The sequence below is a fragment of the Tachysurus vachellii genome, chromosome 7 (genome assembly GCF_030014155.1).
Source record: "Tachysurus vachellii isolate PV-2020 chromosome 7, HZAU_Pvac_v1, whole genome shotgun sequence".
Classification (NCBI taxonomy): domain Eukaryota; kingdom Metazoa; phylum Chordata; class Actinopteri; order Siluriformes; family Bagridae; genus Tachysurus; species Tachysurus vachellii.
In genome coordinates, this window is record NC_083466.1 from 21008842 (window position 1) to 21036160 (window position 27319).

Genomic DNA, 27319 nt, shown 5'->3' on the forward strand with positions numbered 1-27319 from the left:
TATTTTAAGTAAAGTAAATTTTCACTATTTCTTCATGAAACCATGAGGTTGACCATCATTGTTAGATCCGATTATATATCATGCACTTTCCTGCCTGGACTCTGGCCTTTTTATTATTACATTTATAGATGTAAAAACAAAGCTATTTGTGCTGCCCAACACACACACACACACACACACACACACACACACACACACACACACACACACACACACAAACACACACATGTTTGTGTTTAGAGATACTGCAGGAATATGTGATGAGATACAGAATATCACAGGTTGAAACTGCAAACAGCTGTTTAGGCCTCTTTTTTTCTGCTCTCCAGCTGTGTGTGTGTGTGTGTGTGTGTGTGTGAGGGGAATAAAGAGAGAGAGGCAGTATGAGTGTGGAGACTTTCCGCTTTACACAGATTGAAGATGCCAAACAATTCAGTCCAAGCCTCACCACCGTCTGTACCAGTAAATCCTCCTGTACACGTCACATTACATGCCTTCACTGGAACTATGTGAATGTAAAGAAACTGGAGTGTGGAACAATCAACAGTGTAAAAATGTTTATAGGTTTCCATAATGTGTCAGTAATTATTAAACGTCAGTGTGGGAATGTGATGCAGAAAATAAAGGACAGAAAAGTACAGGAAGCCTGATGATTTAATCAGTTTAACTTCACCAGAAAACCGAAAAGAAAGTAAATGAACAGATGGTTTGTGTGTGTAGAAAGAGAAAGAGATCCTTAGGGAACGGCAGGAAGGAAAAAGAGAGGAAAAACAGATAGAGAATTATTTGTGGTGAGAGGAGGACTGGTTTTAGTTAAGAGCCTCATAAAAGAGAACAATTTTGCAGCAAGAGGAGAAATAGGAGAGTCAGAGTCAAGGAGAGAAGGTGGGGGAAAAAAACGAGCAGGCGGAAAGGAAATAAAATGGCAGAGACTTTTTTTTACAAATGTTGTTCAGGGAACTCTCGCTCTTCTTCGTTTTGAAAGAATAGTTCAGCAAAAGAACATGTCTAGCTTTGCAAAGTCAGAAAAGCAAAACACATGCATTCTTTTATATACACAGGATCCATGAAACACTCCCCATTCCTCACAAACCACAAGCGGTTTTCTTCTACTTCTGTTCAGTGCAGGAACATGAGAAAACTACATGAGGTTCAATCTCTCTCTCTCTCTCTCTCTCTCGCTCTCTCTCTCTCTCTCTCACACACACACACACACACACACACACACACACACACACACACACACACAGCTGTTTTAACATAATCAGCATTTCTGGTTATCCTTCAAAACTAAGACTAGAAGAAAGCAGATTAAACAGAAAAAAAACAAGGAAAAGTCAAAAGAACAATTCACAAAATACTTTTATTTCATTGTTTATTCCTGCAGTACAAAAAAAAAATTAAACAAGCAAGAATCACATTTGATTCCATTTACAGTAAATCATCATTATTATAAATATCATTATTATTATTATTGTTATGACTACATTAATTAAACCTTTTGATGTGGATGTGTGTATTTAAGAAAATACATAGCACCATTATTTTTTTTTCCATAATCAGGTTTATTCCTCTCTGAAAACGTTTGCTCCACCCAAAAAAACAAAGAACCATCCAAATGCAATAAATCCAGTGAGGTTGTTTTTTTTTGTCATATAAAGGCATAAACATTATTGCAAAAATAACACACAGCAGCTTTGGCCTGTCAACAGGGCTGGTGTTTGTAAGCAGTTTTCTGATCTTCTCCCTAACAATATCTAGAATTCCTCAACCTTACTTTGAATCTTTCGTACAAGAACGTTTATAACCTGATGTTTTTAACATTAAAATAAATCAGGGAGTCATTTTAATATCAGTCACATTCTGCCTCTGTCCAGCAGGACTTGACATGACTAAAGAAAATAAAAAAAAAGGACTAAATATGGAGAACAATAATAATAATAACAATAGTTATAATAATAACAAGCGCAATCATTAATAACATTAATAACAATACATGGTAACAAACACTTTATAAAATTCATATCTGGAGATGTACCTGCAAGCTCTTCTCTCTGGGTGTAAATAAAATCCGGCCTCCTTTCAGGACCCGGAGCCACACTTCCTCCCTGAACTCTAACCTTTCACCATAACCCTCTCAAATACAGCAGTCTCAACAGTTGAGATATACTGTATGATTAGAAAACATCTTTCACTAGAGGTTAATATTTTGAATCCAAATACAAGCATATCTGTAGAAACACAGATGAATTTGGTAATCATCTCGAATCCAGGCAATGAAAGCTACCTGAGAGGTTGAAGGCACTGATTGGGTTATAAGGATAGAAGGGTTTTGGGAGAAAGAAAAAGAAAACACTGTGGCTAAATTTAAGAGCTAAAATCAAAGGTGAGATGGAAAATGAAAGCAGAAACAAAGGCATTAATCATACAGCACTGTGGCTGGAGTCGTTGGATTTGGGAGAGACAGACTACAAGAGAGGAAGAGGGAGGGTCAATACAATAAAAAGTGCTTTTACTTTCTTTCAACAAATTCAATAAATTCAATCACTAGTATTCTTTTTAAATGAGCTCCCTCTTTTTCTCTGTAACTCTCTCTGTTCTTCATGGGTGTATTCATTATGGCAGAGATGTACAAGTAACTACCAAAACAATATGCATTGTTCCCTTCTCTGTGGCTTTACTTCTTCATCCTTCCTTCCTTCCCTCCTTCTCCTTCTCTTCCTCCTTGCTGTTGAAAGTCCTTATCATCTCCATCTGTTACCCCTCCCCACACCCTTTCTCTTAGCCCCTGCTATTGCCCCTACATCCCATTATTCTCGGTTTCCATCCCTTCATCTTTAAACCTTGTCCAGTAGAGAGCGGTGGCAGTAGAGGAGGCGTCGTGGGGTGCCGTAGCGCCGGAAGAACAGCAACGCTCCCAGAACCAATAACACACAGGCCAACAGGAAGAGGGGGATCACAATAATTGCAGCACCTCCGGGAAAACCGCCTGAGTTGTTCACTTCGATGATGATGACCTCCTCGTCAGTTCCGTCCGGCTTTGTTGAATCCTCACGCTTGCAGCCCATCCAGTCAGTCAGGACAGATTTGGGGTAGCCAGACTCCACCTTCATCTGCTTATTGTTGAACTTCCAATATTTGTTGGCTTTGTAGAAGTAGGTGTAGGCTGGACAGAGCAAGACCAGAACACTGAGTCAGATTTTCACAGTGTATATCAGCGGGTGTATATCATGGCTACGTACCAGAATATATTAACAAAAAAGTTGATATGATTTGCTTCCTCACAAAGGTATTATATGGCAGTAGCATAATCCTTGTGTTTTTATTACTAGATCATACCAACATTGTTATTATAGTTACAACCCAAGATGTCCTGATATACGGATTTAATGCACAACTTTCAACCATTGAGAAAGAAAGTTATTTCCTGTACTTATGGTTAAGTCTAAACAAGGAAGGAACCACAGTGCTGAATCGGATTATTTTTGCCTAGTCATATCCTCCCTATGAACTTCACACAATACAGCTGGATACATCTGGAGTGGCACCTGCTCTAAAAACCCCCTACACCCCTCCCACCTCAAACCCGCACTATTTCTCACACACACACACACACACACACACACACACACACACACACACATATATATACTTATGTACCTCTATCCTCATTCATAATGGCTCCTTTGATATCATCGGGCACTCCACTCCACATACTGATGGGTTTGGGGTAATCTGCATCCACAGAGCGCGTGTTCTCATTGAAGCGGTAATACCTGATAACAGGAATGAAAAAGAAGGATCAAAAATCTGTGTGACAGATTTAGAAGATGAACCAACATTATTGGGACATGATGTCATTCTATAAATAACATCACATTACAATTACTAAGACATTTAACTTATTTTAAGACTCCAGAGACAATGTCAGTTCCTCAATACTCGAACAACACACTCTTGCATAAATAAACTTACTTGCTTCCTCTGAAAAAGTAGGTGTTTCCATTTGGGGTGTATAAGAGAGCAGCGTCTATTCTGTCTTTAGGAAGTCCTGTGCCCAGCTCCTTAAAGGATTTAGGGTATCCTTGATCTACAGTGGCCTCGCTATACACCCAGTACCTGTCACCTACATGATGAGAGAGAGACAGAGAGAAATGTATCCACTGATATAAATATGAAGTGAATGTTACAAGACCTGAACTGCAGCTGTACCTTTAAAGAAGACAAATTTCCCATCTGCACGCTCGTAGGCTGAATTGATAGACGGTGGCAGGCCTTTCCAGAAGTGTCCAATGGGCATGGGGTAACCCTGCAGAGGTTTACCATCACGCATTCGCCAGAACCACTTATCCTGTAGGGGAGGGAGAAAATTGAAGCTGACTAATGATTTCTAAACACACAGCATTCAGTGTGACGCCTTGAATTGAACAATTGAATTATTGAATATTACGTTAATTCCACACAGACTCTGTTCTTCATGACCTCCAAAATCCCTTCAACTGGTGTCAGTACTTACTTTAAAGACAAACATCTCTCCCCGTAGGATGGCGATGGTGTCAAACTGGCCTTTGCAGATATCAGGTCCGAACGAGGGTCGTTCAGATTTGCGTGTGGGCCGTGGGGCGGGAGGTTGAGGTACGTCTCCTGACTTAGGACCTGCAGATGGATTATTTAAAATATCTAATTTAGGTGTTGAGAAGGTTTATTCAAAAGAACCACATTTTGATATATTCTCTTTTCAAAATCTGCTCAATTATGTATTAAAATTACATAAAATATTGTGGTAACAAGTTCTGTCTGTGTTAGTTGTACATAATCTTACACTTTTCTTTCTAAATTCAGTGAATTTACATTACATAAGAGTCACTTAGTTAAGACTGTAAACTGGCACTGAGCCAATCTGGTTCAAATATTAATATGAAAATACAATAATTCCTCCTTGACAGATCAGTAGTGAATACAAAAAGAATGCCTTGTTGTTTATTTCTGTTCAGTGGAGATGTGAGTTAAAGTGTACCAGGTCCCTTAAAAAAATGACGAACCGTAAATCTGTTGTATTCCAATTCTGTCATCCTCAGGAAGCACAAAATTCTCAGTCTCCATCCACTGGTAGAATGGGGCCATGATTGCAGAAGGATCTCCAGAGTGCTCTAAACCCAACGCATGCCCCAGCTCATGCACTGCGACCAGGAAAATATCATTTCCTGAAAAGGGGAAAGAAATGAGAAGCAATGATAATGTTGAACATCAGTGACAAATCTGATGAGGTAATCCTTTCCTTCGCTGCACCCCCCATGTTTTACCTCCTTGGTCCACATTGCCAGTTGTCCAAGGCTCTGCAGCATCAAAGTGTGTGTCACCTCCAATCCCAGGACCAGGGAAGTATGCATGGGCCAGGAAGCCTCCCTCCTCATCAAATGGTGTGCTATCACCATGGAAGCCATTAGCGAAGAAAAGCATGATGTCAGCGTACTTGTCGGTCCTTTCTCTGATATGGTCGTATGGAATTTCCCGGAACTTCAGTGGCGTGACTGACTCCCAAACCTTGAAGGCCTTCCGGATGGCTTCGTAAGTAGCATACTCTCCCACTTTAGGAGTGAAGTTCTGGATGCTGTTAAATACACCAGTTGGATCAATATAAATACAGTTCAGACCTGTTTACACACTAAATCATGCAAATCAATCTCAGAATATTTATATAGATTTCATCTACTTATTGTTTATGTTCTTGTATGTAATGTGAATGATAATTGCAAATTGTTCGTTATTTGAATGCCTTTTGCTTTAAAGGCTGCATCCCACCTGAAGGTGACCTCTGCCTTATCCCACTTCTGACCCTGAATGACGTAACGTTTCTTCCTCAGGTTGCTCTTCTGCTGAATGCCAAATGTATCTGGAACCCCACAGCGTGGTCTCTGCATTGCACTGAAAACAGGATCACACTTTTAAATATCCCATTTGCCTTCTTCAAACTGCCTTATGTGCAAGAAATGTCTGTTTTTGGAAATTTTCCTATTTGTTGTTGATCATTTATTATTTACCAGCACATACACCAATAGCCTGTTCTGTGATATACTCCTTTTAGACTAATACTCACCTGACTGTTTCAGGGTCCATGGTTCCGGTGATGGTGAGGCCATAGAACTTCTGCATGGCGGAAATAGCAGAGACGATGGCCTTGGGGGAGCGGATAGCCTGAGCACGTACATCACCAGGAGGGAGGTATCCATACTGCTGTAGCCATACCTGAGAGAGAGAGAGAGAGAGAGAGAGAGAGAGAGATACCAAAGTGCAGAGACAGAAAAGAAAGAGTGAGAAAGAGATGACCTCATGTAATTACAGTTATCTACAATAATTAGGTCAGAACCTGTATTATTCTATCTATAGCTGCTGAACCACTCTTCCGTTTACACCAACATCCTAACCTCATACAATTCCATGAACAAATGTCTGGTAATTGATTCAAATAGCCAGAATTAGCGGTGAAAAATAAATGATGTAAAAGTTGTGAAAGATGTGTGTGTGTCAGCTCATGACTATACATGAACTTAAATGGAATTGTTTTTGTCTTCTTTTGAACAGAGGAACCAGCATGTGTAGGATTGTGTTTCTCGTGTGGGTGTGTGGCCTTCAGTGAACTTGTGTAGAATAAAGGCAAGCTGACTTTGCTGCAGAAACAGCATGTGTTAGCAAGAAACGAATTATAAAAATAAACAGTGAAGGGAAGAGAGAATAAAGAAGATCAAAGAAAAACCCAACAAAATAAAACACATAAAAAATAATTGCGGCATATACGCAGTATAGACTCATTGCACTGAGGCTGCTCTTAGAGCTTCAAAGGATCACATCCTCATAACCATCCATTCTTTTTGTGTGGCGAGAGAAAAGCTAAACAAGTCTCTTAACTCAAATACACAATCCCTTTAATGGCCCATCATACACACATACAACTGTTTTAGGCCATTCAGCCTAAAGAAATCCTTAATTCTAGCTACTTTATCTGTACTACGGACTTAAAATGGCATTGAGCAAATGTTTCAGTAAAACTGAAGAGAAACGTGACAAAAATGGCTGCTCTGTTTAAAATCAGTAGCCTGAGAAACACTACACCCTTAACACACAGAGCATTCACTGATTCAGCTGTAAAGGCCGTAAAGACCCAAACTCAGGGTGTGGTCAAATAAATCCCCATAATGTCCTCTTGGGTCATATGTAGGTCAAGCGATATGGAGACTGCATCCAAAACTTGCTAATGAGCATAAAAGCGTTATAGTTTTTTATTTTTATTTCTATTAGGGTGCTGGAGAAGCTGTAACTGTGGATTCAGATGCATAAGTGGAAGCTTCAGATGTAATTTGTCACTCTGACCACAAAATCAATCAGAAATATTACAAAGAATTTTTCTCTGTAATCCTTCAGACCCCAAACCTCAAAACTGCAGCCTCTCTAAACTGCCGCTTTATTTCTTCCTTCTATCTTTTGTAAAATTGTAGGACATGGCATTAAAACCAATGAATAACAGTGAATAGCTTGTTACAATGGCATATATTAGGAATATACAGATGATTTCTTAACGTTAAGGTGTTGGAAGCAGGTAAAATGTGCAAGCATACGTATCAGAGCGACAAGGGACAAATTATGGTGGCTAGATGACTGGGTCAGAGCTAAACAGCAGACCTTGTGAGCTGTTCCTGGTATGCAGTGGTTAGTACCAAGGAAGGACATCTGGCAGTGTAATGGGTGCCCAAGGCTTATCGATGTGCTTGGGGCATGAAGGCTAGATGGCTCAGAGCTGTTTTTGCTAGCACAAGGGGACCTACAGGATATTATATATAAACACAGTGATGGTTGTGTGTAGGGCGTACTTAACACGCTCAGCAAAAGGGTGTCAGGGCGAGGTTCATGGGAGACAGTAATATAATAGGAGACTAGAGATTTCCAAGAGCTTAAGACTGTTTCAATGTCTATGAGCTCAATGTGTAGTCACTCCAAGCGCATAATTAGATGAAGAGTTAGGCTCAAAAATTGCATATATCCAAATCCTACATACCAGACCTACTGAAGTCATTTTGACCTGTTAGAATGGCTTGCACAATCAGCTTCCAGCTCATAAAGTACCTCGTATATGAAGGATTCACCACATCCTGGCTGTGTTATGTGTCTAGAAATGAACTCGTGTTAAAGGATTTAGTAAATGATTGCATTACTCTGTCCCGTAAAACGATGAAAAAAAGTCACACTTCTGCTCAAAATCCTCTTTGAAAGACTAAACATCACTGCACACAGTAGTCTGTTGAAACTATGATCCCTACTTTTCAAAGGAGGGACTGGTTTATGTTTAATGTTGCATAAGTGAATACAGAGTGCTGCACTATATTTTACCCTTAATCTGGGCAGTATGCTTCGTTTTTCTTTCTCTCTCTCTCTTGCTCCATTCCTCCCACTCTCTGACTGCTCCCTGTGTGTTGCTTATACGCTGTGGTCTTTTTTCCCTATGCTGGGAAAAACACCATCCAGCTCAGAGGGATAAAAAAGCCCCCCCCCCCATATCTTCATCTCATTTAGCTAGCTACCCCTTGCATGACTTCTCTTTGTCTTCCTTTCCTCTTATTTCTTTGTTCTATATGTACCTTTCATCTCTTTTTCTCTCCCCTTTCTTATATTCATGTTTTCTCTCTCTCTCTCTCTTTCTGTCAGAAGACCTCTCTCACTTCTGACTCACGAGTCCTCATCTCTCCTCTTACTGCTGCCAGCAATCCCAGCATGCACCAGGCCTCTGGAACACCCAGCAGTGAGCGTCAAAGGTTCTATTTAGAAGCCTTTCCTGACTCCTCTGACTGGGGAAGAGTCAGCGTGTTGGCTTCTATGACACAGACAGGTAGCCTTTATTAAGTCTCCTGCACCCCAGTCAGTCTGGCGAGTCTTTATTTATGACATAAACATCACTCACATCAGGATATGAGCATTGCTCAGACATGGAGCTTAACTTATTCATACTTTAATGACCACACATCAAGAAAAAGAAGATTCTAAGCAGATTATGTTAATCTGTAGTAACAAAATTACAATACGGTAACAGTTTCTAAGTTTTGGAGAAATATCTGCAGACTAAGTAGAAAAGCAAGCAAATAAATTCAACCAAGAGAAAAAAATAGAAAAATAAATGTATATTATATGATTAAAAAAACATTCACCTTTAACTATATTATCTCATAGATAAATTGGACAATAAATGAATTGTCCTATAAATATAAAGATGCCTCCCCATAATGAGGAGCAGATCTGGTTCTAATTGAAGGAGCAAACTTACAGTAAATGCCACCTCTGACGCTAAGCGCAACCATATTTCATGACCTCACCTACAGACAAGCCAGGACGGTAAACATATGCCTTCTCTTAAGTTGAAAGCCACCTCCTCCTGTGTTCTGCCACTCTCTGATTGCTGACTTAATGCATTAAAATGAGCCAAATGAACATTTAAATTACATTTCACTCACTCTAATCATAATAAAACACACATGTGGTATTTTTAAGAGTCCTAAGAAGTTCTGAGAACTTTGTTTTCCCCAAAAACAGTCTTGCTGTGTTGCAACATCTTGGAATTGTCCGTCTGTATGACATGATATGGAAATGAGCCACGAACGTGTCTTGTTTAATAGAACAAACTGCTGATGGAGCGTTTTGAGGGAAGAAAACATTGCAGAAAGTGTTTACAGCCTGAAACTCACTTAATGTAGGCGTTTGAATTAATAGAGAGAGAGAAATTGAGAGCGAGAGAGAGATTGAGAGAGATAGTTATATTATACATAAAGTATAGTAAACTTGATTTTTAAATTAGAGAGAAAGAGATAGGAGGTGATAAAGAGCAATCGGATGCAAATAAACAAACACATAGGTTTTAAAAGCTGCCAGACTACAGAACCTACAACAAAATGAGGAAAAGAGGCTGCAGGGGCAGAAGTTTGCTGAATTTGACTTGGAAGGAGACAGACCGACTCAGTTATTCCCCTCAGACTTCTGCCAGTGGAAAAAACAGGGAATTGTGGTCATCAGCGCCTGAGATTTGGTCTCATACAGACACATGGTGGCTCAAATCACTGACTTATTTAATGTCATGCTCACCTGATCACTGGTACAAACCACAGTGACGTGAAAGCGAGTGATGTCTAGGAAACGATGTTAATTTAAGTTCACGCTCTGTACACTCTCCCGTCTAAAGCTGGTGGTTACAGATTGCACCCATTAAAAACTGCTTGATTATCATAATTGACAGTCATGACTAACTTTCAGTGTATTGAATACAGTAGGCTGCAGATTTTACATTTTTTACCATTTAATATAACTGACTTGCAGCAGTGTTTGGGTGCTAGACTACATACACATTTACAGACACATGCAGCCTCTTCAATTGCATTACATCTGCAATACCACTTAGAATAAATAGTAGGGGAATCGTCTTTCTGTGTGCTGCAGACTGAGGGGGTGGAGAAAGAAAGAAAGAAAGAAAGAAAGAAAGAAAGAAAGAAAGAAAGAAAGAAAGAAAGAAAGATCTAGCCATTTTCTAAGGTATATATATCTTTTCTTTTTTAGATAAAATGTTAACAACAACAGTACCAACACCACTGTTGCGCCATGGGAGTCTAACAGGTTTATATACTCAGCTGTACATGATCAAACATGTGTGATGCTTAATGAGTTATAATGAGAAATAAAATCAGAGTTGGAGTGTTTTTATTTACAGTCTAGGCAGTAAAAACTAAAGAATGGCTGACATGTCAACATTATACCAGCTTGACTTTTCAAACCACATAATACCATTAAATACCTGGTAGTCATTTTCAACAGAACTGTTTACAGATTGTTGTACTACAGCCAACACCAGTTCAGCAAATTCCTTTTATCCTATATACATATAAATCCAGAAGGGGTGCAGATGTGGTTTTACCATATGGAACTTAACCTCCACTGTGACCTTTCATTTGGATCACATGACTCCCTCATGACTCCAGGCAGAGAGACTGTTATCGTCTGTGGAAACCTGGAACTGCCTGGTTTCAGCCAACTAGGCTGAATTTTCCACTGCTAGCCTTGGCTGACTATTACAATGTGAAGAATGGAAAGAGGAGGCAGGGTAAAGGGATGCTCAGAGATTTAGATCCACATGTGATCCTTCTGATCTGTTGAGTGTTTATTTTAGCTGAATTGATGCTCTGGCTTCAAAAACTCTGTTCCAAAACTTTTACTTACTTGTTTACTGAAATTCTCTCTATCTCTTTCCCCTATTATTTCCGCCCCTGCACATTCAACCTCTGTGTTTCTGCCAGACGTTCAACTCTACAGCAGACATTAGCTGGTCGATCACAGGTTGTGTGTAGCTCAAATACACACAGATGATGTCAGCTTGAGACGTTCTGTTTCTCTGAAGGCTGATTTCTCGAGTGCAGACTAGTCATGATCTGATTAAGGTCCTCTGTCATTTAGTAGCATTTGTGGCTCAGCAGCCACCTTTCTATAGGTTCTACTTAGATTTTTTTCTGAAAAGGTGAAAACTTCCAGTTTATCTTTATAATTGCATTAGACTATTGTTTAATGCTCTAAACAAAAAATTACCTGAAGGTGGCGGCACATAACTGTATTCAACATTAATACCATTGCTTAATACAATTTTATACACTCTATATATACCTTATGTAAGCCTCCAGCTAGCTGACAAACCTGACATTCAGCTTTTCCATGATTTGATGCCCAACCCAACTTCAGTTACAAAGTGTGTGCTTACACACATTTATCACCAGCCTGCACAAAATATAAGCCTGATATTAAACATAACCTTAACTATTAATTATAGCACCAAAAAAAAAAAATAATAATAAAAATTATATATATATATAATTATATATATTGCCACTTAAATACATAATAATAAAGTCTTTACAATTTAAGTGTAGTTCATTACTCAAAAATAATAAGTGAAGTGTGCAATTCTAACAATTTTAAGTGTGTGTGTGTGTGTGTGTGTGTGTGTGTGAGAGAGAGAGAGAGAGAGAGAGAGAGAGAGAGAGATTATCCTCACCTCAGCTCGGACTTCTTTGTCACAGTTCACACCTACAGCTGTGAGCACCAGACACAGCAGTGACCAGGTGAGCATCATCCCGAGCTTCCACAAACACTATAATATAACTAACACTAGCTCTCACACCAACACCTTGTGCACTCGCCTAAAGCTCACTTTCCTTTTCCGACCTCTGATTTTCCTGAGTCAGATAATTCCAAAACTTGGAACTAAAAGTTTTGTAACTCGTCCTCGTTTGTCCAAAAGCCCTGTAAAATGCCTCAAGGCTGGAAAAGAAATAAAATATGCAATCACTTAAAAGCTTGTGTTCAAAAACACGTTCAGGAAAAGCACAGTATCAACAGTGAAGATCTGCGAAAACATGTTGATCTGAAGTCTAAAGGCGATCCTGTCTCATCTTGTCTGCATTTCTCCCTTTTGTCCTCTGATCGCTCGCTCTCGTGTATGAGGAGCTGCAGACGTGGTCCTATGTAGTGACTTACTGATCCGATTCTTTCCAGAGTGAATCATTTGGACATTTGACTCACTGTTGAAAACCACATCAGCTCAACTGAACAGGCTGCTCTGTACAATTGTATGAAGTTCATACTCATTCATGCATACTGAACATTGAACTTTTTATGTCCACATAACAGGATGTGCTACGTCTTCATGAAATTTTATATCATCTTATTTGTAGTGGCTTTGAAAATAATTCACTCTTTTATTTTGATCACATGTTTGTGTTTATTCGAGTTCAATGTAAATCAAATAATGTCTTGTGACCTATATGGCAAAAGGACTCAAGTTATACACATATGGCAAGGGAACCAAAGGCCAAGTATGGAACACAGTAACATTAACATCACAAGGGATGAAGATACACAAGTTTGAATACTGGATTAAATGTGACAGAACATTTTTTTATATAGCTGCGTGAACTGGAACCTGATTATGAAACCTATATTATTTTAGATTGGATGCATGGCTGTAATGTAAATCAGATAATCGTTCATGACGTTTATCCTGGTGAATCAGGAACTTCTGGGAAACTGCGCACTAGGAGAGATTATACCCGAGGACACAGCAAACATACTCTTCCATACACTTGTTCAAAACCCAGGAGAATTTGGAGGAGCCAGTCCACATATCAGCATGTTTCTGGGATGTGCGAGAAAACCAGGACATGAGGGCATGTGGTAGCCTAGAGGTTAAGGTGTTGGGCTACTAATCAGAAGGTTGTGAGTTTGATCCCAGGTCCCCCAAGCTGCCACTGCTGGGCCCCTGAGCAAGGCCCTTAACCCGCAATGCTGTAAATGTAAAGGAGAGCTGGATGTGATAAATGTACAGTAACCTGAGCCCAGTATTAAACCTGGGACCTGGAGTTGTGCTGCAGCAATACACCACTCTGTCAACTCATCTTCTAATTTACGTTTTATTATTATTATTATTATTATTATTATTATTATTATTATTATTATTATTATTTTTGTTGCTATTTTTTAAATTGTTGGCCTTTACTGACATGGATCTTTTGAATGAGACATTGATTTAGAAGGTTACTGAAACACACTACATTTTAGGACATTTCAAGACATATTTATCAACTTTGACAATAATTATTTGAACAATATCCTGGCTAACAATCTGAGATTAGCTGTATGTATACATAAAGTTACAGGATATATAAGATTTTAAAATTTTTTTCTGTATCAAATGTTGCTTAAAAATAATCTTAGGGAGGATAATAAAAAGTTTGGTTCTTGACTGCCTTTTAACATTTTGTCAGTAACTTTTTAATAACACTGTGTATCCAACAGCAGGACCTTTTTTTACATCCTGTATCATTCATTACTGAATGTCCTGATAACACTGTGTTGGCTGGCAGGGCAAGGCACAGCATTCTTACTTAAGAATCGATTCTTTTGATTCAAATTGAGTGAATCGTTTGAGAGTCGCCCGGGGAATCGTGTGCTTCTTTGTTGTGCGGGATTAAGGATGTCTAACCCTCCCCTTAGGGCAATATTCATAACCTTTTTTTTTTTTTCTTTTTTTTTTTTAAAGAAACTGACAGTTTCTGAACAAAAGTTTCTGAACAAAAGCAGTGGTACTTTATTAAAGTCGTAAAGAGCAATTTTAGGTTAAATAATATTATTTTTGGATACATATAATTTTATTTGTTAGGATATAGTTTATGGGGAGGCAGAAACTGCTACTTTAATAAGTTTATGATAACATTTTGTAGACTGTTTACGTTGTAATCATTTTCTACTGAGCTGGACGCTGTAGTGGAAGTGATAAAGGTAGGTGTCGCCCTCTGCTGGCGAAAAGTACGAAGTGACGTAAATCACGTAAGCTCCTTACGCCTTTGGACTGTGGCGCAAGTACTGTACGTGATTTACGTCACTGTCGTTGGCGTGGGCGGATATCGCGGAGCAACGCGGAAGTGGCGGTGAGCGGATGTCAACAACAACAAAAAGGACGGATTAAAGGTACGATAACTGTGTTGTCGTACCGGACAGTTTATAGAAACCTCTCTAAAGTAATAAAACTGACTCTAAAAACAATGAATAAAAGACAGGACGTGAAAGTGGAGAACAGGCAGCTGTCGGTTAGCATTAGCATGTTTGCTAACACAGTCGATAGAGTTGTGATATAAACAGCTGTTCCGGCTTGTCAGGTCAAAAACGGAACTTTTATACCAGGACTAGTGAAGGTCAGAATGTTTATCCGTCGTACTGTGATTGTTTTAGATGGTGTTTTAATGTTTGTTAAACTACTTCCGGTCTTTTTCAATGTTAACGTTAATATTTGCGTCATTGTTAATATAACATTAACATTAGGTCATTGGCAGGAAATGATGGAAGCTGAAAGGAAACTGTCTGTGTTTGTGTTTGTGTCTGTGTCTGTGTCTGTGTTTGTGTCTGTGTCTGTGTTTGTGTCTGTGTTTGTGTCTGTGTTTGTGTCTGTGTCTGTGTTTGTGTTTGTGTCTGTGTCTGTGTCTGTGTTTGTGTCTGTGTTTGTGTCTGTGTTTGTGTCTGTGTCTGTGTCTGTGTCTGTGTCTGTGTTTGTGTCTGTGTCTGTCTGTGTCTGTGTCTGTCTGTGTCTGTGTCTGTGTCTGTGTTCGTGTTCGTGTCTGTGTCTGTGTGTGTCTGTGTCTGTGTTTGTGTCTGTGTGTCTGTGTGTCTGTGTGTCTGTGTGTCTGTGTCTGTGTGTCTGTGTCTGTGTCTGTGTTTGTGTCTGTGTGTCTGTGTGTCTGTGTGTCTGTGTCTGTGTCTGTGTCTGTGTGTCTGTGTCTGTGTGTCTGTGTCTGTGTCTGTGTCTGTGTGTCTGTGTCTGTGTGTCTGTGTCTGTGTGTCTGTGTCTGTGTTTGTGTCTGTGTCTGTGTGTCTGTGTCTGTGTCTGTGTCTGTGTGTCTGTGTCTGTGTCTGTGTGTCTGTGTTTGTGTCTGTGTTTGTGTCTGTGTGTCTGTGTGTCTGTGTGTCTGTGTCTGTGTGTCTGTGTCTGTGTGTCTGTGTGTCTGTGTGTCTGTGTTTGTGTCTGTGTGTCTGTGTTTGTGTCTGTGTGTCTGTGTCTGTGTCTGTGTCTGTGTGTCTGTGTCTGTGTGTCTGTGTCTGTGTCTGTGTGTCTGTGTTTGTGTCTGTGTGTCTGTGTTTGTGTCTGTGTTTGTGTGACGGTTCTACCGTCTCTGTGGGTCTGGTTTCTGTTTCTGAGGGACTTCATGTTTGTCGTTTTACAGATAAAATCACACATCCCACACGAAGCTACTTGTCTCTGAGATCCTGCACATCTACTGACATGAAGTTTTTACACCATGGAGAGTGATTTATTTTTTATTGTTCGGTAAATAAAGCACTCAGATTTCCGTGGGAAGAGAGATAATCAACATGGATGTCCATTACGGCCTGTGTATTTTTAGCCTTTTGCTTTTAACAGGTGAGGATTCGTTTTCTTTTCCCTTTAAACACAGTGTTGATTGTATTGTATTGGCTGTAGAAGGTCCATTAGTCAGGTCAAGAAGCTTTTATTGTCATTTCAACTATATAGCTGTTGTAGTACACAGTGAAATGAGACAACGTTTCTCCAAGACGATGGTGCTACATAAAACACAGACAGAGCTAAGGACTTAGTAAGTTAGTCCTAGATACATAAAGTGCATCTGTGCAACCTGGTGCAAACAGTGCAGGACAAGACAGTGTAGGACACAGGACAAAAAATACAAGAAAATACACAAAAACAGCGCAGACCAGTGTAAATACTGTGTGTTCAAACAATATTGTGTGCAGAAATACTGGAATGAACACAGTATTATACAGTAGCAGCAGTTACCTGAAATATTGTAAAGGATTGTGCAAAACAGCAAACGACTGAAATGTGAGACAGCAAGAGCAAAAAAACAGTGTGCAAAACAGCATGTAAACAGTTTGATGGATGTATATTGGAAGAGTGTGTATATGGTGTAGGTCTGTGCAGTCCATACAGTTGATGTGTGTGTTGTGCTCAGAACAGTTCAGTTATTAAGGTTATGTAGTGGTGCTGATTTGACACACAGAGATTTAGGAAGGGAATGCTAAACAATAGCACCACCCTCAAACACATTAAATAGATCTATTTAGATGAATATGTGGTGTGTTTAGTATTCTGATGTTTAGTAAATTAGTCATTCTGTATTTTTGTTATTCTTCATAGAGTTTTTGTGTGTAGTTTTTTTGACATCACATGTGGACTTTATTAGTGGTTACAATTGTGTTCAACAGGAGAAAAAAAAACCCCAGAAAACTCAAACATAAGTGATAACGGTGCTGTTAACTCGCACACTTTCTTCATTTTCCAGCAGTGTTCGATGTCAGGAGTAGTGGGGACAGCAAATGCTGGACACAAAGTTTCATAACACAATGCACCCCTATGCAGTAGTTGTAGCTTGATTTAGATAACAATCTACAAGCTGACAAGCGCACTGGCATTAACCGTGGTATCAGCATGATATTTGATGCTTTGGAAATGTTAATTGTTTGGAATGAGAATGGAGATTATGAGATGAATTAAAAGATTAAAGTTCTGCTGCTCAGGTGTATTAGAGCAGTGTTGCTCCAGGACCAGGCATCAGAACCAGTGCAGTAGTTAAAGAATTTGTTAAAGATATGAAGAAAGCTGTACTTGTCACAACCTGTCAACCACTCATACCCACAGATAGAGTTATTCTTCCATTTTTATTTCTTATGAGATTTTATTCCCACATCCGTAGTCATCGTTTATAAACATTAATCTCAACGACCTATTTGAATTTTTAATGAAAACATCTAAGTTGATTTTTTTTTGTCTTTTTTCCAGTCCATTGCAGTCTGGAGCTGGCCTCCAGTTCAGGTGAGGAAAAAGATTTCATTGCTGAAAGTCAGTTCATTAAGACATCATGTACGGTTCCTGATTTGGTTAGGAGTGTTCTGTTAAGACAGCTGACTCATAGTGTTTTCTGTGTTTTATACTCCAGTGTATGTTTATGGTAGGACCATGAAGATAAGCATAGAGTTCTGACAGTAAATAAACATGACTTGGACTTCCTCTTTCCTCTTATGACAATAAATAAATCAGTTTTTTTTATCTTGTACTTATATCCATTATTTTATAGGCTGATTTCTATCCCATACAGTACAGATGTATAGTTTTTAATTTCGTTGTGTAGGACAGATGTGAAATGAATGTTTTTGATGCTCTATTTTTAACCTACTATCATTATCATTATGTTTTTTTTGTAGCACAATGTTTCAAATCATCCAAAGTACTGCAGGCGAGACAAGGAGAAATTCGTGGTTCCACTCGTCACGGCGCTCCCGGGGCTGTGAACTGCAGCTGGGTAATCACTTCCCCAGTGGGAGAGCGTGTGGTTCTCAGGTACAGTGAGAAATTTCATATTCAGAATATTCAATGTCTTTACATGGGCAATAACTTTTAAAAGGTGATGCAACCTCACAAAAAGGAAGAGAAAGTGTAGCTAATGGTAACGTTCATTTTGTGAACCAACTAGTCAGTGTTTACACCTGATCCTGTCATTTGTTTGTATATCAGGATTATGTGATTATGTCTGATGTCAAATGTCAAAGCAAGCAGAAAGCTGTTAAAATAGATTTAAGTCAGAACTAGATTTAAATCACTTCATGGAAACCTGAGCTGTTTTTTTATACAAATGTTACAGTAAATAATGTAAATACTTTTGTCTCTACAAGTTGCATTTGAGAATCTGAATACATTGTTGTGATGCTTGTGACCGCTGATGCTGGTGTTTTCTTTAAAGGGAAAAGAGAAAAAAAACTTGATGTTGGTTTTCAGGAGTATTAAAAAATCATTTTCTGTGCATTAAAGCACGTGTGCATCATTTATTCATTCATCTTTATCAACCGCTTTATCCTGCATGTTCCTGGAACACAAGGAACTGGATATGATGGCAGTTTATTACAGGGCACCATTTACAATTAAGGCATTTGTCAGACGTTCTTATCCAGAGCGACATACATTTCTATCTCATTTCATACAACTGAGCAATTAACAGGGTTTCCGCGGGGTCATAAAAAGTCATAAATTTAACAATAAGAATTTAAGGCCATAAAAAGACATAAAACGTCCGGATTTTCCATACAAGGTCATAAAAAACATTTAGCCACGTCTTAAATTGATATGCTCGTCCATTAATTTGCTCTTCAATCAAAATGCGCTCGCAGCGGCAATGGCATTCATTTGTTTCGCCTGTTGTAGTTCTGTATGAGGAATCTGGGTGGTATCACACTGGTATCACAGCGTTCCAGAACTACAAGGTCCATGCGGCAGCATACAGACTTGTCGGAAGGACTTTCACAGAAACCCGCGCGAACTCCGAACATACTGTATCATACTGAGTCACTGCTTAGTTTAATTGAAATCATCCTGGCTATCACAATGGGAAAATGTACCTTTAACGATCTGTGGCTCGAAGACGGTGCGTTTAGTAGCTGGCTCAAACCCGTCGCTAACAATCGGTATCAAGCCTATTGCACTCTGTGTAAGAAGACGTTGGAGCTGTCTAGTTTAGGCATAAAAGCCTTGAAGTCGCATGCAAAGTCGGAAAAGCATATCGTTGCTGTAAAAGGCCTGCAGCAGGTGCAGGCGATCCGTCAGTTTTGTTCGGCTCCGTCACTAACGTTACCAGGTCCAAGTACAGCGCGGGATTCCGTTTCTGTCGCATCCAGTGCCACACACAGTGGTTTCGGATCAACCTCCACACTGAAAGCGGAGGTCCTGTGGGTGTTGAATACTATAATAATAGAATTACTCTTTAAATAATAAAACTTGTTACTTTCAATGAAAGTCAATAATAAAGACTTTTGAAAGGAATTTTAATGATTGAAGTTATTTATCGTAATTCGTGTAGGTCATAAATGCAAATCATAATGGTCATAAAAAGGTCTTAAAAAGTCTTAAATTTGACTTATTAAACCCTGCATTAAGGGTTAAGGTCCTTTCTCAGGAGTGGCACCTTGGCGGACCTTGGGTTTGAACTCACAACCTTCCGATCTGTAGTCCGATGCCTTAGCCACTGAGCTACAAGAGCTACCACACACACACCAAGTCATTCACACCAAGAGTAACCAATCCACCTACTAATGTTTATGTCTTTTTAAATTTCTTGTGATTTTTAAATATGTTTGAAGCCCCAAATCCTCATTCTTCTCTTTGTCTTCTCTTTGTTTTTTAAAGTTTCTCTGAGTTTTCCATTAGATGTGGCTGGAGCTGGCTAAGCCTGACCACCGTTACAGGCCGTCCTGTGTCGCTCTGTGGATACCAGCTGCCTAAGCCAATGGAGTTCAGAGGGGGAAACATTACAGTGACGCACCACTTTGTCCCGCACTTCTCAGTTTCAGGATTCCATCTGTCATACATTAAAGGTTGTGTGTATATACCATGGCATCTTGTAGTATTATTCCACCCAACATGCATTAGAATGGCATTATTAACATATCATTGTGTTTCTCTGTCCAGACACCGGTCCGTGTTACCCTGGTGAGTTTGAGTGTTACAGTGAGCGCTGTCTTCCCATGTCCTGGCACTGTAACGGCCAGGTGGAGTGCCTCGGGGAAGGTGACGAGCTCGGCTCGGACGAGGAGGACTGTGACCCTGTCAAACCACAACCTCACCTGGGCAATGAACCCTCACCATTCCCCCCATCTGAAATCCCAGCAAGCTCAGCTAGTAACTCTGAGATGGAACATCTGTCTGATCTTCTGTCTCCAGCCCAGGGTGGGCCTTGTGGGGGGTATCTGCAGGCTTTCTATGGCTCTTTTGTACCCCCTGTGCTGACGGGTGTAGCAATGGAGTGTGTGTGGTCAGTGGACCCACAGGACTCCCGGCCTCTCAAGCTGGAGCTGCAACAGCTGGCACTTGGCTCTGGAGACAGCCTCATCATCACAGACCAACCTGCCGGGGGTGGAAGTGTCATTACAACTGTGAGTACATGTATAAGCTGCATGCTGTTCAATACAAAGCACTAAAATCAGTCAGTACTTATTATTTTAGGGCGAGTGCTCTGGATGCACTTTATTGTGACTTGTTTTTTGCTTTAAATACACCACTAAGAAGTCCCTGTTGTTTGGGGTGGTGGTGTTAAGCTGCTCTGGTATCCATCCTGTTAATGTCGGGTTGAAAGAAAAGTCTGGTGGTGCAGAAGTAGATCAGTACATCATGTGCACCCTGAATGTAAGGTGTACTGTAGGCAGTAATACAATGAAATATTCCAGGAAATATAGATTGTCTTTTAAATTCAGACAACACCGTTACCACAAATAACGCACAGTACAAGGTGTCTAAAAAGTCAGGACACAATGTATATGTAGCGCAAATATGTCAGTCTGCAGCAGCTGAGGAAAAAATGCTTGGTTACTTGGTAGCTGTTGTTCCATGGGGATACCAGTGCTGGAAATTGTATATTTTTATTTATTTGTGGTGTTAATTTCTTTTTTAGTACATAGAACAACTTTTTTTTTCTCTCTGTTTTTATTACAGGTCACATACATATACAATTACAAAACAGTGGAGGTGGAGTCTCCTACTGGTCTGCTGTCAGTGATCTATCATGTGCAGGAGGCGTCTGAGGGACGGGGTTTCAATGCCACATACCGCATCGCTGACTACTGTCTGCCCTGGGAAGGTCTTTGTAAGGGTTCAGAGGGAGGCTGCTACACACCGAAGCAGCGTTGTGATGGTCACTGGGATTGCGCAGAGACAGGTCTGGATGAGGATGGCTGTGGCGGATGCTCGGCTGGCTATTTCCCCTGCGGGACACTGCCACAGTCGAGGGCGGGGCATCTCAGTCGGCCTACCTGTTATTCCATCAAAGAGCGGTGTAACTACCAGCTGAACTGCGCTGATGGGAGTGACGAGAGAGAGTGCAAAGTGTGTCAGCCTGGAACGTTCCACTGTGACAGTGACAGGTGTGTATGTGTGTGTAAATAACTGCATGTTCAGGCTCTTTGACCTGTTTAGACTTCATCTTTTTATTACCAGAGGATTTGAGTATTAACGCATTCTCAGGCATTTTCACACGCTAGTATAAAAAATGTTAAGGTCTAAGAATACACGTCGTCTGAAACCTTGTTAAAAACTAATTAGTTCACATGAGTCTTCCTAACACACTATTTGTGAATAGGTCTTGTGGTAAAAAAAGATGCATCCATTCCTTTAGAACCAGACATGACCAAGCTGTATAAGGTGTTGTACAGGCCATATTAGAGACCCATGAGCATTTATTAAAGGGTGAGGAAGCAACAAATTGTCAAAATTATGAGAACAATTTTTGTTTGATCTACCTCATTTTTAATGTCAAAATCAAAAGTATATTTAAATCTAAATTTAAATTTTATAGATTTTGTATGTACAAAAATATTATTTATTATATTGTATGATTAGATTAGATTAGATTAGATTCAACTTTATTGTCATTGTGCAAGGTACATGTACAGAGCCAATGAAATGCAGTTAGCATCTAACCAGAAGTGCATAGATAGCTTATTTACAAGTGGCAGTGTAATAAATAAGGGTATGAGGTTATACAGAAGGTGTAGTAATATGTACATATAACTGAATAAGGGTATATATAGTGTGGTTTTATATAAGTATGATACAGTATGAAGTGGTATGACAGATATAGCTGTACAAAAGTTATGTCATTATGAATATGTACATCTATATATCGTCACTGTCGGGCGGAATCCTCGTATCTCCAAAACCATTACTTTTCAGGAAATAAAAAAAACGCCGTACCTTATCTGCAGTGCACAGGGTTTAGTCCGCGTTGCAGTGGATTGTCTTGCGCTAAATTCCTGTCCTCAGACGAGCACCAGAACTAGCGGGGGTCAAGATTTTTTTTCTTTGAGCCCAGTGTTTTGAAGACATTTACCTCAGAAGACGTGTTGATTCGTTGCGACTCTTAAGGAGAAATATGCCGTGAAGCTCTCACGCGAAGTGAAGAAGAGGTGGACAGTTGAAGTGTCCAATGGAGTTTTGCGCTCAAGCTATTTTCAAGACTTTAGATTCTTTAATAACTTTATGAACCCACGTGGGGACTGACCAATAGCATCGATATGTGAAAAAATATGAAATTGACCAAATTTGGACATACGAGGTTTCCGCCCGACAGCGACGATATATACACAGAATAGACAGAATAAATATGGATTTTTGGGTGGTGCAAGGATGCATGGTTTTAAAGTGGTGCAAAATAGTGCTAAACACAGGAGAAAAGTGACAGTACAATGGTGATTATTAACACCGTATCAGCTGTTCAGTGCAATATTACATTGTCTAATTTGTTTGAAAGTCTAACCCATATTTGCCATGAAATAGCCCATGAAGCTTATGTGAAAATAATCTCAGAAACAATAAAGTCTTCCAGTTCACTCCTACTATTCTGCACTACGCTACTATGACCAAATTCAGTTAATTTCAATTCAAGTTTATTTCTGTAGCTCTTTTTACAATTGACATTGTTTCAAAGCAGCTTTACAGAACATAAACATAGAACAAAAGGTTATTATAAAGAATAATATAAAGATTACTATAATACAGAATTCAAGATTAATATTAGATATATTTAAATGTGTTTGTATTTATCCCCAATGAGCAAGCCAAATTGATCTTTGACACACAGCAGCATTTACTACAGCGTCACTATGCACACTGTTAAATCAGTTTTAAATCGTATTGACTGACAAGGAAATAAAAACAACACACAAAACATTATTTTTTTATGCAGCATAGAACACAGCTAGAAGCAGGTGGTGTAATGAGCTCATTTTTATTGGATTCAATGGGATTTTGTTGTGGCTCATCAGAGATGCATTTGTTTTGAAGTATAAGTGCTTGTGGGCAAAGTGTTAACATTCCTGAAACAACTGGGTGTAAATGGGGTTTATTTTGAATGCGGAGCATGAACTGGTTCATTTACAATTTATGTCTGTTTGTATGTTGGCTGATTTAAGTATAATATCCTGTTATAAACTGTGATGCAGTAGAAGCTTGTTTATGTATGAGTCTAATATTCCAACCCTGCGGTGCTGCAGGTGTGTGTTTGAGAGCTGGCGATGTGACGGACAGGTTGATTGTAAGGATGGCACTGATGAACTAAACTGCACTGTGACGTTGCCTCGAAAAGTCATCACCGCGGCGACTGTGGGCAGCCTGGTGTGCGGTCTGCTGCTGGTTATTGCAATGGGCTGCACATGCAAACTGTACTCGCTTCGCACACGAGAATACAGGTGAACCCCATGTTCATGTACTTTCATATTCATAGATTTTCTGTAGTTTTTTAACTCTGTATTCAATGGTTAAAATGTTAGTCTGAGATAGAAAATGCCTAATCAATATAACTTGCTCGTTGTAACATTTGTCTCTGTATCATTGTGCTTTTCCGCTTTAGCCTGTTTGCCCCAATCAGCCGCCAAGAGGCGGAGTTTATCCAGCAACAAGCCCCGCCCTCCTACGGTCAGCTGATTGCTCAGGGGATTATTCCTCCTGTAGAGGATTTCCCTACAGAGAACCCCAATGAGGTACAAATTAAAGTCAAAGAAAAAAACATGCATTCTTTCGAGTAAATAGCATTATTTATATGTTCTTTGTTGCTTCTGGTTGTTTTTTGTTTTGTTTATCTCATTCTTTTTGTTTTTCTTCACTCAGCCCACCTCCCTTTCTCTGAGAGGACTGCTTCAGCTTATCAGACAGGACAACATCTCCCCGCGGCGAAGACGCAGGCCACGGTTTGTCCGCAGAGCGGTTCGCCGCTTGCGCAGGTGGGGCCTAATTTCCAGACCAACCTCTAGATCTACCCAGACCACAAGCTCCACCACTCAACAGACAGAAGTTACTCCTACAGACCAGGAGCCCAGACAGTCAGGTCCTCCAAGCTCCTCTGTGCCCAGGGAAAATGCTGACCAGCCTTTGCCACAAAAAGTGGGGTTATCCCAACAAACAGAGCAAGAACAACAGACAGACACACAACCTTCTCTTTCCTCGCCTCCTCCTCCTCCTCCTCCTCCTACAACACTTCCCACAACTACACATTCCCTTCAGCCAGCTGATGCTCCACAAATACGCCAGAGCCTGCCTGTCACTGTTGCACCCAGCAGCCCCTCCCTGGCCTCTCTCTTCCATTCTCTGGGGCTAAGTATTTCTCGTTTCAGACCTTCGTCTTCCTCCCCTACCACTCTTCCTCTCTCAGCTTCTCCGTCTTTCTCCTCTTCCTCAGAAGATGAAGTGCTACTGATCCCTCTTTCTGATGACACGACCTCGGAGGATGATGTGCCCATGCTGACTTGAATTGAACCGCACTCCCTTTCACTTTTAATGTTTTTTTTTTCTTTTCACTTTTCTTCCTGTTTTTCACCTCTAAATTATGATCTCAGCATGTAAGTGGCATCATGTTTGCAGTCTGTTCTGGCAAGGTGCCTTATTTCACATGAATAGGGTCATTCTCCTGTATCCAGTATTGGACAAATGTGTCAAAGACTTTAATCTTTTTGTGCTTGTTAGTTGTGCACTTACTCAGAGATTGTGTGTGATAGCAGACAATCTTCCTTGACCTCTCTTTAATGAGCGTGTTTACATGTACAATACAACATCATCTTATTTCAGCACATTCAAGTGTTTGTAGAAACAGCACGTTACGGTATCTGAAATTAGATTATAGAGGACAGTTATGCCTGGATTGTAGCCTATTTGTCTGTGTTCATGTTGTTCGGAGCATGTATGCCATTAAGCGGACACCTTTTGTTTTTTAACATTTGCGCATGTGTGAAAAGAACTTGAATAAGGAAATAAATTGGGTCTCGGTCGACTAAAAGTGGAGACAGCACATGAACAGACATTATATGAACTTGTTCTTGTCAAATGCTTGTTATTGGAACTAATAGTTTCACATCTTATAGCCAGGCATCTAACTACTGGTCATTCTTGACATTTGCAGGCCCACTGCTTTTTTTTCAGATTATCAAATGACTTAAGATTATTTTGTACATGTAAACACACACATTGGAACTGTCCTGTGTATCGAGAAAATGTAAAGACTCATGCTACACATGTCCAGACTTTCTTCTTATGGTTTATTTTTCACAATTAGTTAATGTGTGTGTGTGTTTGTGTGTCTAAGAGAGAGAGAGAGAGCGAGAGAGATACTGCTATACACATGGCTGTGTGTATTCTTTAGAAGTGCCTTTGATAGAGCTTCCTATAGATCACTAGACACTATGTGACTCTATGTACTTGCACATGAAGGCCAAACTCACACATGTTAAAAGTTAACACCTCAGTTTAAATCGTAATTTACCCAGGCCATGATCAAGATATTGCATGGCAAGAACATGTGTGTGTGTTTGTGTGAATGTAGTCGTTCAGTTGAGACAATCTTTGTGCCTGAGGCAGTTATTCGCACCACCTTTCCGAATTTCTTCACATTACTTTAATGACAATTAAAACATTTCCTTCAATTTCTTCTTCTAATTTCAGCTTTTGGCTCAATAAGCAGTGAAAGAAACACGAGTGCCATAAATAGAATCTTGTTTTGCACTTACTCTAATGAATCTTTTCCCCCTCTTTTTGCCATGTCGATATTGTTTTTATTACTGAATGTATTGAAGCGGCTAGCTGTGTAACATGTTTCTCGCCAGTGGTGATTGCAATAGAAATTTGTGGTTTGGAATAAAAAAAAGAAAATGCTTTTCGTAGGATGTGTTTCACTGTATATATGCTGAAAGATCTAGAAAAACCACAATGAATAAATCATTTGCACTTTTATGGATGTGTTGTCATTATTGCAGGTTTTAGTGAATTTAGTCTCTATTTTGCTTTTGAACCTTTTCCTGACACGATTGGAGGACGTTCAGTTAAGAAAGCACTGAGAGGTCAGTACTACTGAAACTAGGGAAGAGGTGTTATACAGTGTTATTAACACATCAAAGCCTCTATTGTCTTTGTGCTCTTTGTCAGATTTCCTTTTCTCACACCTTGGTTCAGAACAGTAGTCATTCAGGCAATGTATACAACATTAAAGAGAGAGAGGAAACAAGAGGAAGAACGCGGTGGAGTTTCCAGTGATTTTAAGCCAGAACATCTGACATAGGTTAGCTCCAGACCATTTAAAGGCTTTTAGGCTCTTTTAGGCTCTATCTGAGTCTGTGAACTAATAAGGAAGCATTAGAGGTAAGAGGAGTGATGATCACTGCATTTGGTTTATGTGAAAGGAAAGCACAGGTAAACTCAGGCTCTACAGTTCAAGGTAAATGTAAATCGTAATGTTCAAACTGTTGTATTTACATTGACGTTATTTCCTGTCTGGTGTCACCCTAATGAGCACGGGTTCCCTTCCGAGTCTAGTTCCTCTCATGCTTTCTTCTTCATAGCATCTGAGGGAGTTTTCTTTTTCAGTCGCCTCCAGCTTTCTCATTAGGGATAGATGTTAGAGATAAATAGTAACTTAATTTCAAACTGTAATTTTCATTGATACATTTTCATTGAGTTTCTATACTTATGTAAAGCTGTGAAATTGTTAAAAGCACTAATCAAATGAATAGAATTGAGTTAAATTGAATAATGATGATGCAATAGTGTTTCATACTGTGTTAAAATGTTTTAGTGGTAAAAAAGCAAAACACTAATTCAATCAAGGCAAGTGTTAAATGCTGGGTATATATATCTTCACAGTTTCTGTCACTGTTGATTTATTTCCATAAATGAATGACAAAGAATGATGAAAAT

At 39.6% G+C, this 27319-nt stretch overlaps 2 protein-coding genes across 3 annotated transcripts; one reads left to right on the top strand and one right to left on the bottom strand.

Annotated features, from left to right (window-relative positions):
• Positions 1-1344: 1344 nt before the first annotated feature.
• Positions 1345-12524, bottom strand: mmp14a (matrix metallopeptidase 14a (membrane-inserted)). The gene is made up of 10 exons (XM_060874888.1): positions 12074-12524; positions 6098-6246; positions 5803-5925; positions 5304-5611; positions 5043-5204; positions 4517-4656; positions 4213-4351; positions 3976-4126; positions 3661-3776; positions 1345-3166 (listed from the first exon to the last, which is right to left on the bottom strand). Exons 1-10 carry the CDS (start codon positions 12149-12151, stop codon positions 2838-2840), a joined length of 1695 nt encoding a protein of 564 aa, XP_060730871.1. The 5' UTR covers positions 12152-12524; the 3' UTR covers positions 1345-2837.
• Positions 12525-14433: 1909 nt separating this feature from the next.
• On the top strand, positions 14434-26359 carry lrp10 (low density lipoprotein receptor-related protein 10). Of its 2 annotated transcripts, none has more exons than XM_060874870.1 (10): positions 14434-14544; positions 15792-15988; positions 17384-17416; positions 17806-17941; positions 19778-19965; positions 20060-20523; positions 21080-21507; positions 23635-23829; positions 23991-24120; positions 24248-26359. In XM_060874870.1, exons 2-10 carry the CDS (start codon positions 15940-15942, stop codon positions 24884-24886), a joined length of 2262 nt encoding a protein of 753 aa, XP_060730853.1. In that variant the 5' UTR covers positions 14434-14544; positions 15792-15939; the 3' UTR covers positions 24887-26359. The 2 variants fall into 2 exon arrangements, with proteins under 2 accessions (XP_060730853.1, XP_060730854.1); XM_060874871.1 differs by lacking the exon at positions 14434-14544 and adding an exon at positions 14586-14768.
• Positions 26360-27319: the final 960 nt, after the last annotated feature.

Excerpts from the sequence above, each read along its gene's own strand:
- mmp14a (XM_060874888.1), bottom strand. The coding sequence starts at position 12,151 with ATGATGCTCACCTGGTCACTGCTGTGTCTGGTGCTCACAGCTGTAGGT. Across the intron at positions 5,926-6,097 it reads ATGGACCCTGAAACAGTCAG|TGCAATGCAGAGACCACGCT; the intron begins GTGAGTATTAGT and ends TCCTGTTTTCAG. Across the intron at positions 3,167-3,660 it reads CATTATGAATGAGGATAGAG|CCTACACCTACTTCTACAAA; the intron begins GTACATAAGTAT and ends TGCTCTGTCCAG.
- lrp10 (XM_060874870.1), top strand. The coding sequence starts at position 15,940 with ATGGATGTCCATTACGGCCTGTGTATTTTTAGCCTTTTGCTTTTAACA. Across the intron at positions 23,830-23,990 it reads CTTCGCACACGAGAATACAG|CCTGTTTGCCCCAATCAGCC; the intron begins GTGAACCCCATG and ends TTTCCGCTTTAG. Across the intron at positions 24,121-24,247 it reads CTACAGAGAACCCCAATGAG|CCCACCTCCCTTTCTCTGAG; the intron begins GTACAAATTAAA and ends TTCTTCACTCAG.